Here is a 12,049-nt window from a genome sequence, read left to right as displayed (position 1 = left end):
GAAATAAAGAGACTTTAAAGACTTCAGTTCATTCGTCTCTAGCCTTCAGCCTTCAAAAAGGCCCTTGGAAAACTCTTCTCTTTCCTAATATTACTCCTCCTCCCCTCATTGCCTTGATAAAACCATTCGATCCCTCGCCGTCCAGCTCGCCCAGCAGCGGTGTTGTCCAGTCGGTGTCCTCACGAAGAATGAAGTTTGCCTCAGCAAGATCCACTGTTGATACTCTAGGTCCTTCGTTCTTCTTCTTTTCCTTTGTTCACGGAGACTTTACATCTTACAATTTCCCCTTCGTTGCTCGTTATTGACAGCTCTGTTCGGGAAAGCACACAAATGGACAGAACAAATGTATGAGGAAATGGGAATGCTTCCAATTTTTATCAATTTAAACTATATACAGATGCTTCAACCGACTCAGGAGTTTTTTTTAACTTTCTCCAATCGTCGAGATTTGGTCGCAGCGTTCATGAATTGACCTCTGCGTAGCGCATACGACTACGAAGTTTTTGGCCATTACTCGCCGAATTGAGAAGTCCGAACACCCGATTTCCGTGGACCTCATCGATCTCGCTGGATTCTTTTCAATCATTTTTGGCGTAGGACTACGTCTTTCATTTCTGTACCAGGGTTTACACCCTTCGAAACCGAGAGAGTGACGCTAGACTGCAAGGTTTTGAATGTTAATACCTCTTTACCGACTGAATGGAGTGGAGATAAAATGTCAACGAATTATATGATTGTCACTTATTGGTCTAAAAAATCGTTTTAATAGCTTTAAAATTGCTTCGAAAGCAAGCTGTTGAAATAATCATCATCAATTGGTGATCGTAATGTGTTCCCGAACACGGACGCAAAATCTAGGCATCTGGAGAAACCGTCATAGCGAATAATTTATTTTGCTCGCTTGCCTGAGTGTTTGGGAAACCATAGCGGACACACGCAAGCAGGGTTGCCAATAATAATTATCAAAAAACTGGAATATCGCTCTTTAAAAAACTGGAAGAAAACTGGATCCTTTAAAACCGTTTTATTTTAAAAAGATTGACTTTAAAATGATTTTTTACCCATTCTAATGATTGAGAAATAAAATCTCCTTTGAAGCTTCGGGTCGTATTCATATGCAGTTCATAAAATGACGAAATAAACAATTTATTAATCATATAAGTCGAGGAGATAAAAATGATGTTTTCCACTACTCGAACATTACTGTAAAACAATATTTGAGGATCTTTCTTTTTAGAAAATACGGTTTCATTTGGGTAAAACTTGAAAAATCTCGTATTTTTCGCTTCATGTCCTTCATGACATGTCATGTCCAGATTAATTCAGGTGCATAGTGACACGAATTTTAACTGCAATCCTGTTCTTTTTCTACTAACGCGAATTTTGATTTCTGTAGTGTTCTGTTTGACCATATTCGTTGCTATCTTCTTCTCACTCACGAAGAACGTAGGATAAGAAAAATCAATCTTCGGTTCGACTTTCTTGCGTGATTTATATCCCATTTGTTAACATTTGAATACAGACATTGAAAATTGCAACGAAAGGGAACTCAAACAAAACACGCAAACAGACGTCTCCGTGCACTAATTTATGCAGTGAAATTTTGGAATATTTTTTCATCGGGTCCCATAATATTATTTCAATACTAAAAAGAGCACATTTAATACCAAAGCAACACTACTCAAGTGTTACTGTGATATTGAAATTATAAAATATTGGTATTGAAAAGCTATTTCTCTCTCTCTCTCTCTCTTTAGTATTTTACTTTTATATCAGACTTGTCCAAACTAAATTTGGGTATCAAGATCAAAATGAGGTATCCTTAAGTATTTCCTACTGCTCGAGAATATACTTTTGGAAAAATATCCATAGTATACATACTTGCTAAATAAACACTGTAGTGCTTATGTATTTTATGCAAAGCCTGCATTTTTTTCGAAATATGCCTCAAATAGGAGAGTTCAGAGCAAACATTCAGCAATCTTTCAAAATATTCATTCATCCATGCATTAGGAATTGATCCAGATGCAATTTCAAATAAATGATTACCGAGCCAACGGTAGTCCTACGTCTACCTTGCGGTTATATCACAGATATAACCCACTTCTTGTTTTTCTACTTTTCTACCCTGCGGTAGGTGCGGTTGTTTTGACATCTTTACGTTTACTCAACACTGTTTGTTTACATCTGACACTTAACAGTATAAGCTATCCAGTGCTCTTAGATATATCTGAATCTTGTTCCGCAAGCATGAGGAATTTCTATTTGAAATTCACAGCAAAAATTCATCACACACCCTGTATTCAACACTCCGTCGGCCGCAACTGATCTGGTAATACATCTCGAACTTTTTGGATTATCCCGCTCGTTCAAAAAGTTCCTACCGCCCCTTCCCTCACCCCCCACATCACCAAATTATTTCTTACGTATTCTTTGAATATGCAGGCCTTTAGCCACTGTTTCTGTAAGAAAAAACCTTTATAACGACAAAAAATTTTGCCGTGTGGTTTCAACACTCTTTGCACTTGTATAGTGACAGCATGCCAAATCGAGCCAGGAAACCCATCAATAGGGCTCCTGCTACACATACATGCAAAGCATCTGTTGGGCACACATCGCATGTTAACATTCGAAATGTCGTTGCAGCAGAAGCGGAGTCACTATCAATCGGCGTTCTTATAGTTGATCTAAATGTAGAAATAGTTGTTCTACCAGCGCGAAATTTTTCCCAGAACCATCATGAACTTTGCGAAACAGGCAAACCTGTTCCCTGAACAAAGGGGTTTTATGTAACACATATCAATTTATCAGCACCTATTTCGCGAAGTTCCTTGTGCGACTCTTCCATTAGATTTGGATCGAAAACCTGGCAGAAAGAATTTTCAACATACAGCGCGGACTCGATTATATACAGTTTCTGATTTTTTTATCACTATATATAATCGAATCCTGTGTTTTTTATTCGTCTTTTTTGCATGTATTTTTCTTTTGAATATAAAAGAGGATCTTGATTTTTGATTCATCCCCTTAAAGTTAGAAAATACCTTTCTCACATGAAAAAAAAAATATCCAGATTCTCTCAGAGGGTGATGAACGATCATATTTGATGGAAAAAATCCTTTTACGCATATGTTCGAATTCCAACAATGACAAAGTTATAGAACTTTTTTTTTGTTTCGGACTCTGTTGCCTCGAACTGGCTCTACATTACAAAGTACGATACGGAAGACGATTCTGTTGCTTTCATTTGAAAGATGAGAACATTTGATACACGATATAGTAGTGGAACATCTAAATTAATGGATTTTAATAACATTTTGGAAGTGAAAAACTTAAAAGTTAGTAATTGTTAATGTATTATTATTAATGTCATCCTGGTTTTTTTTTTATTAAACTGAATTGTTTCTATCAATCAAATTGAAGCTCTCTAACCGCTCTACAATTTGTTCTTTGACACCCAACTTCTATCTATCTTAATTTGGCTGCAATATCGATATAATGAATTCTTGGTGAAAATTCAAGCAAAATCTTCAAAAATCACGATTTTTACCCCACTGTATATAAATTAGTCACTTCAATTACACCTTAACGTTGAAAGGTTACATTTCTTCTTGAAATAAGTCATATTTGAAGCATAAAAAAAAATATTTTTTTTCAAACTGTATATAATCGGGTCCAAAATTGTATATAATCGAGTCTGTATATAATCGAGTCCGACCTGTATTTGGATCAAGATCAAAGTTGGAAAGGCTCGAGTTCACGTTCGAATGCGTCCTTGTGTTTTCCATGGATTGACCAACTGATGGACTTTCTCCGTTACCGATCAAATTGTTTATAAACATATTCAACTTCTGTCAGGTACCTAGAAGTCATAACTGGGGGTTGGTTGATCTTTCTGGCTGAATGTGTCCTCAATTTAAACACAGACAATCGCTGTTTTGGCGAAACTATCCACCGTTTAAAGATGTCTGAGCACGAATGTTCATGATAGTCTACTCTTTCACGAGACCAGCATTCCAGGGCACACAACACAAAGCCTGCATGGGAACATTCTTCACCTAATCCGGTTATACATTCGCAATGGGCAGTTTGCACTGTTGAACTTTTTGCATAATCAATTTGCTTCCGTTGATATGGGTCTTAGCCATAACAGAAATTTCTATTCTTAAAGTAAAGATACATATGTTCGCATGTTATTAGCATAGAGTAGTGCGTAATTTTTGTAACTATTTCGCTAAAATAACTGTTAATTATAAGGTTATAAGGTAACACAGTAAAACAATTTTTTTTTTTTGCAAAATTCAATTTAATTATTCAACATAATTGCCTTCGAGGGCGATACAGCGATTATAGCGATCTCGCAACTTTTCGGTACCATTTTTATAGTACTCTTTCAGTTTTTCCAAAATAGGCCCCAGTTTCGGTAATCACTTCATCATCGGTCTTAAATTACTTGCCAGCGAGCATTCTCTTCAGGTCTGCGAACAGAAAATAGTCGCTGTGGGCGAGATCTGGAGAATACGGTGGATGCAGAAGCAATTCGAAGCCCTATTCATGCAATTTTGCCATCGTTTCAATTGATTTGTGGTTTTTCCATTTTTTCACAATAACAAAAGTTTTTCCACTCTCAATGCTGTAACTCACGAACCAATCGACCGATTGCTGTCAAATTTTGACACGTATCCATTGAAAGATGGTGCTTTGTGATAGACAAGTACATTTTTTTTCCAGAGGCGCCATCTAGGCGTCAACCTTAGGATCTTTTCAGCCGAACTGTTATATAAGCCAGGTTATCTCATCCTTTCTTGTAAAGACCATCAAACTTCGGTTGGAGAAAGTGGTTCTCAACATAATCCTGGAAAATTACATAAAACTGGTTACTCTAAGTCTTCCGACTAGTGACTCCAAACTTGTGGTGCTACAAAATGCTCAAAAAGTCGTCAGCAGGGTTTCTGGTAAACCAAAGTTTCCCCGTAAATATCCTCCGAAAAACAAGAAGCTTTACAATCTGAGCGTTTCTGGCCCAAGCTGTACAAACTCAACGACTAAAGGGTGTGTCACATCAAATTGCATCACGGAAAAAACGCTGTAGAAATTCGCCCAGTAGACCGGTCCTTTTGAAAATTTTTGACAGTAAAATAAAAATTATTAAACAACTTTTGGCATTTTCTTTTTATTCATACTTCGAGCCCAAGCCCGTACGCTCGCACCTTCCTCTTTACCCCGTCCATAAGGTTCTGTACAACGTCAGGTTGTAGTTTTTTTTTAACAGAAATCCATTTTCTCTTGAAGTCCGCCTCCGATTTGACAACTTTTGGGTTCTTCCGGAGGGCCTGCTTCATAATCGCCCAATATTTCTCTATTGGGCGAAGGTCCGGCGCGTTGGACGGGTTCATTTCCTTTGGCACGAAGGTGACCCCGTTGGCTTCGTACCACTCCAACACGTCCTTTGAACAGTGGCACGAAGCGAGATCCGGCCAGAAAATGGTCGGGCCCTCGTGCTGCTTCAATAGTGGTAGTAAGCGCTTCTGTAGGCACTCCTTAAGGTAAACCTGCCCGTTTACCGTGCCGGTCATCACGAAGGGGGCGCTCCGTTTTCTGCAAGAGCAGATCGCTTGCCACACCATGTACTTATTGGCAAACTTGGATAGTTTCTGCTTGCGAATCTCCTCCGGAACGCTGAATTTGTCCTCTGCGGAGAAGAACAACAGGCCCGGCAGCTGACGAAAGTCCACTTTGGCGTAGGTTTCGTCGTCCATTACCAGGCAATGCGGCTTCGTCAGCATTTCGGTGTACAGCTTCCGGGCTCGCGTCTTCCCCACCATGTTTTGCCTTTCGTCGCGGTTAGGAGCCTTCTGAACCTTGTATGTACGCAGGCCCTCCCGCTGTTTGGTCCGCTGGACGAATGAACTTGACAAATTCAGCTTATTGGCGACATCCCGGACCGAACTTCTCGGATCACGTCTAAACTGCTTAACTACGCGATTGTGATCTTTTTCACTGACGGAGCATCCATTTTTGCCGTTCTTCACCTTCCGGTCGATGGTTAGGTTCTCGAAGTATCGTTTTAGTACTCTGCTGACCGTGGATTGGACGATTCCCAGCATCTTACCGATGTCCCGATGTGACAACCCCGGATTCTCGAAATGAGTGCGCAGGATTAATTCACGACGCTCTTTTCCATTCGACGATATTTTTCCAAATTTACGAAAAATTGACAGTGAAGCATGGCCAACGTGATCTATACACTCTTATCTGATTATAAGCGAAAGCTGAAGATAAATTCCTAAAAATTAAATTTCTACAGCTTTTTTTTCCGTGATGCAATTTGATGTGACACACCCTTTATCACAAATAGGTCAGGATCTTCGACTATGCCAAGTGAAAAAGATGAATTTCTTCAAACCCCCTATCTCCCCCTAATCTGGAGTGATCCAAAATTGAATGCGGAGACTGGAATGAGCAAAAACCTGACCATATTTCCAAAAAAAAAAAAACAGAAGGGATTCCGATTCTTCCAAACGAACCCTCAGATCGGAACCAACCTAATGCGGAACACTAATGTTCTGCAAATAAACCTACATCACGCTAGAGCAGCGTCGAGTGTGTTATTCATTAGGTTTACGGAAGACACCGTGGATCTAGCTTTTATCCAAGAGCCTTGGGTGCACAAAAGAAGAATACTATGTATTCAAACAGGTTCATGGAAGTTTTTCTACGATGACAAGCATGATTCCCCAAGAGCTACTATCTTAGTAAATGCAAGCATTAAATGCTTTCCTATCACAGAATTCATTCAAAAGGACATCTTTGCGATCAGTGTGGAAGTTCCGACCGTCAAGGGAAGATCCGACATCGTAAGTGCGTCGGGTTACTTTCCTGGCGACGCTCCTGAGGTTCCCCCACTAGAGGTAGTGGCTACCGATGAGGACTTACTACATCTGTCCACTCGGTCGCAAATCCTGGCTATAATCGCGACATAAAATGCTCTCGAAGGTGTCTCACAGGACCTGAAGGTGCAAAGGAGATCGCAAACATAGTTGCTGGATTAGTTTTCACGAGGGCCAGAGTAGTGAGCGCGGTGATATCATTTCTACCTTACAAATCTTCTACAGGTGCAGATGGGATTTTCCAGCCCTGATTCAAAATGGTGAACCAAATCTAATTCCACCTTTTATCGAGATTTTTAAGGCTAGTTTGATACTAGAACACATTCCTTCAATATGAAGACTTTTTAAAGTAGTTTTCATTCCAAAAGCTGTCCACAAACAATAGTGACCTTAGGAATCCCATCGAAGAACCAATAAAGTTGATCGAGTTTGGAAACAGTACCAATCGAGACTGAAGGAGAACAACGGGGTCCTTTCAATTTACTTTTTCCTATATTAATAGATAGATTGAATTTGAACAGACACAGAATGGGATTCTTGATAGAGGATCTGCTGCAACAGCAGAAAAAAAAATTACGATTCCGTACTCACCTCTAGGTCCTCGTACGATTTGAACGCGAGGATGGCGAAGCCATCGATGATATCCTCCTCCAGCACCGGCGTGGGATCCTTCTCCTTGCGCTTGCGGCGGGCCGGGGGCCGCGGTGGCTTCTCGCGGTGGCTCACCGGCATATCCTCGTCGGCACTGTCGTCCGGATCGATGATGCCACCGCCACCGGGTCCGCCGGCCCCAACAACGGTGCCTGGACCGCCTCCCGCACCCGTACCCGTACCCGCTGCAGCACCAGCAGCGGCCGCGGCGGCAGCAGCACCATCGGTGGCACCAGCAGCATCCTTATCCCGCTCGGCTATCATACGTTGGGCCCGTTCCCGTCGTTTGTTGCGCTGCTTACTCTGCTTCACATCTATTTCCATGGCTTTACCCCGCAACACCCGGGACACATTATTACACACTGCACACTAGAGATGTGGAGGAGGGGGGGGCACCACTTTTTTCCTTGCTTGCTTTGTTGTTGTTGTTGTTGTGGTCGTTACAAACACTTCACTTGAACTTTTCTTTTTTCGATTTTCACGTAATTTCTTGTATGCAATATTTTTCTCGCTTGCTTCTCTTTTTTTTTTTTGCACTGAATCACACCGAATTATTTGATTATTTTGCCCTCTCTCTATCGAAGAAGAATATAGTTGACAAGCGCGACGTCGTCGTCGTCAATCGATTTCAGATAACAATGGAGAGAGAGACACACGGCAGTGGTGTGCACGCACACAAAGACAACCCCGCACAACACTGGCCGATTCACACGCACCACTGCTGGCTGCTGGCTGACATTCACACGAGGGCGCGGGGGTGGAAACTTGGGGGATCCGATTGACACCGACCGAGGAGGACTCTCGGTGCGCCACTTTCTGCGGAATGAACTTCCGCCTTCTTCTCACTTTTTTTTTCTTCCTTCGCTGCTGCTGCTTCTTTTATTCGCACTTTAATTAATTCATTTCGGTTGATTGATTATTCGGCACCTTTTATTCACGGCAACGATAAAAGAATGACCACACACATGCATGCACACGCACGCACGCACCTATTGATTCCTATGCTTCCGCGCGGGCCCCGATTTTCACTTGCGGATCGCGATGATTATGGCCGGACAGACACACGAAATTCGAAACTCAATGGCGAAGGAGCGCATTCCCCGTCTTGTTGTGTTTGGCCATCAGCAGCGCTTTCCCTGTGACCTTCCCCTGCCTGCTTGCGTGTTTTTTTTTCTTTCAGTGGCCTACTGGGTTCACCGAGGAATCACTTCCATTTGTCAGAGGTTGCTCGGATTTTTGCCTTGCACTCTTTTTTTTCCCCGAGTCCGAGTGTGAAGGGCCTCTGAATTCACACACCAAATGGAGGAAGAACACTTGCGGGAACACCGATTTGCTGCGAACAACACGGTACAATTCCTTTGCCTTCGTTTTTTTTTGTTTGCTCCGGAACGCGCTATCGTAGATTTTCGCCAACGGTAATCGAACACGGCGCTAATTTTTCCAGCCCAGAATCTGTTCCAAATCTTTCATTGATTGGAGGAGCTTAGAAAACATGATTTTTTCCCTATTGTACACACTTTTTTGGGGGAGAGCGATTGTAAAGTACACCGAAAAACCCACAAACACACATTCACACTGTCGAAGGGTAGACACAACGCGTTCTTAAGGGGGCTGCTACCAATACCACTGCACACACACAGAGCGCTGTCGGCTTCATGCAAAACTTCACACGCTTCTTCGTTTGGTGGTGCTTTTGCTGCCAGTCGCCGCCGCCACCAACACCACCGCAGCAGGAGCGTATGCGATCTGTGTTTGTACACACAGCAGCAGTCTGATCGACGGATGGTCGGATGGATGGATGGAGACGGAAAGATTTTTCCACCGTACGGTTCGGCTGCAATATCCGCACAACTCGGGGGTGTAATCCGCGGTTCACCGTATTTCACTTTGTCACTGGACCCAAAACCGGGGGGACACTTGGCACAAGTTCACGCACAGTTTCTGTACCGCTGTTCCTCGCGTTTGACACTAAATCACCCCGCAAACAACAACCAACCATTCACACACGGTTTGCGTTTTCGCCGTCGTTTTCAATGATGTGATCTCTCTCCCCGAGAGGCAACCATTCGTTGGGTCCCATACGAGGAGCAGGAGGAGGAGAGAGGGAAGCAAAACTTGCACATCAAGAGGTTATTAACACTCTCCTCTTCCACCGCAGCAATCTTATTGCCGTTTCTGCGTTCTGATCCGTGTGTAAATGCTTCCTCGCCGTTGTCCGAAAGCTGGGGGCCCAATTGCTGGTGGTGCAATGTGTATATCCTAACAGCGATTGCACACGGAGATGCTACGGTAGCATTCCGAACAAGCGAAAATATTATTCCAACATTTCTCCTGGTTTCTCTCCGATACATCACTCTCCGGACAACAGATTCACATCTCGCATAGACTCGATGAAAACACAATACTGCCAACATAAGCAGCGCGGCCGAAACGCACGTCAAACTGAGGGGCACTCACACACACACACACACCCTTGCGGGGCATGCCGCGACTTTTCACCAACACATGCACTCGACGACGGGCGTCGTCGTCGTTGAGAAGAGGTCCACTCTGTGTTGTATATTCGCCTTTCCCTTTTGTGCCAATCTCTGCGGTGCTATCCCGTTCACTCTACCGCGTGCCGTCGTGTTCGTACGCACACACGCGCGCTCGCTCATGCAAGCGCATACTCTGCTGCTGCTCGATCGCGTTGTGTACGTGTACGTGACGTGAAAATTGTCCGTGGTTGTTTTTACAACCCCGACCGACGACGAATTTCGCCAGCAAAATAACTGAAAAACTTTTCCCGTTTTCGAGGAACTGGCCGTGACACCGAGCCCGAGCCCCCACCACCACTGGTGACAATACGCGTTCACGCGTCACTTATTTGGGCGCTACCCCAGAGTATATGCCACGGTTAAACAATTACACGGAGGGGCTGAACAGGGGACAACTCTCTGTGCAACAAACGAGAAATCGTCGTCGTCCTCGGGAGACAAAGAAATTTCAGTCTGCTGGTTACAGCAGCGCTTTCACGCCGTACGGTTGGCTGCAATGGGGCAGCCGTGCCGTGTGCCCGTTCGATTGCAGACCAGTGCCGCCAGCGGGACCCTTCGCACAGCGCGAAGGTATCAATGGTTGCACCGTGTGCGATTCATGAATCGAGCCCTCCGAGCAGTTCCAGCCGGCAGCACTTCACATTGATGCCATTCATGTGCTGCGCTGCGCACGCACACGCACACTAGCGCAGCCCACCCGCCGTCACTTTGACATCTGTTTGCATGTTTATTTCACGCTACGGGGTTGGTAGTGGCTGTGTGTTCTTTTTTTTTCTTTCTCTACTGGTTCACCGTTTCTTCTCCGAAAGGCAAAAAACTTTGCTGGAAGCCAGAGATGCCAGATTTGCAGACATGATGATTTTGTACTATCTCGATCGGTGGTTGGCAGCACTCTTTCAAAATTCCTTGAGTTTTTTTGGGTATAAAAATACTGCCCTGGAATCATTTTCATACATTCATAAAGTGACCAGATGGTCAGAGGTCTAACGCGGGACACAAAAAACAAAACGTTATGTATATACGTTATGTGAACATAAACCATAGTTTAGCGAGTCTAAACTGATCAGTATTATTTCATTCTGAGTATCGGCACTCAGTTGTGATTTTTCGGTGGTTTAGATTTTGTTTACGCTCGAAAATCACTCGCTCAATCAGAGAATTAACGCCTGGCAAGCACGACTTAAATTCTACAATTTTCTTCAAATTACCGAATGGAATGCTCGAACATTCCAATGAATTTTTCATCGACACAAAAAAAATGGACTAATTTCGGATGGCGATGAAAGATAATTTTTAGGAACAAATTTTCTTTAAATCTTACGTTTATTAAGTCTACAACAAAAATGATTCAAGGCTGTTGATTCGCAGCAGCAGCACTGTCAAGCAACTTGATGATTTTTCCATACTGCAAGCTCCACCCCGCAGTGAAGGAGTTGGACATCCTGAGGCACTTTGTGTCCGCCAGATATAGCCGATCTGGTATTTACAATATCATCTCTTTGCCGCTCTTTGCCTCTCTTTGCACCCAGAAGGAGTAGCTTGAGGTGTTGGTGAAAAAAATGTGTGGGTTATATCTATGATATAACCACAAGGTTGACGTGGAACTACCTTAGCTTAGCAATCATTCGTTTGTATTGATTAAATTCTTGATTGAATGAAACAGTTTCCAAATTCAATTGAGTTCAATATATTTGCTCTGTGAGTGAAAAAAATGAACAAATGCCGTGTAAAGTTAATTCATTTATTGTGATTGATTGTTCTTCGTTACAAGTAAATTTAATGACGGACCTTTTACGTTTGGTATGATGACTAGAACAAAATATATGTACGGAAGAATTATCAAACGTTTGATGAACCAGCCTAAGGCTGAAAATCTTTTTTTTTTCTTTCTTCTAGTGTCTGCACGATTTTCCCAGGTTCCTAAGTTTAGAAGATCATGTTAGGACAGACATATTCCACTCTGCACAAAGG

The 12,049-nt window shown here is 42.9% G+C and overlaps 1 protein-coding gene across 7 annotated transcripts in view; it reads right to left on the bottom strand.

Moving 5' to 3' along the window:
* Positions 1-10,531, bottom strand: part of LOC129774403 (trithorax group protein osa) — a 476,322-nt gene extending 465,791 nt beyond the window's left edge. For 4 of the 7 annotated variants that reach the window (XM_055778139.1, XM_055778160.1, XM_055778167.1 and 1 more), the window contains exon 1: positions 7,482-10,530. In XM_055778139.1, coding sequence (XP_055634114.1) covers positions 7,482-7,865 — 384 coding nt within the window. In that variant the 5' untranslated portion in view covers positions 7,866-10,530. Of the gene's footprint in view, positions 1-7,481 lie in introns of all 7 variants that reach the window. The other 3 variants (XM_055778154.1, XM_055778172.1, XM_055778176.1) reach the window with 1 other exon arrangement.
* Between the last annotated feature and the right edge of the window lie 1,518 nt (positions 10,532-12,049).

Source organism: Toxorhynchites rutilus, chromosome 1, assembly GCF_029784135.1.
Source record: "Toxorhynchites rutilus septentrionalis strain SRP chromosome 1, ASM2978413v1, whole genome shotgun sequence".
NCBI lineage: Eukaryota > Metazoa > Arthropoda > Insecta > Diptera > Culicidae > Toxorhynchites > Toxorhynchites rutilus.
This window is presented reverse-complemented; position numbering and strand designations above follow the sequence as displayed.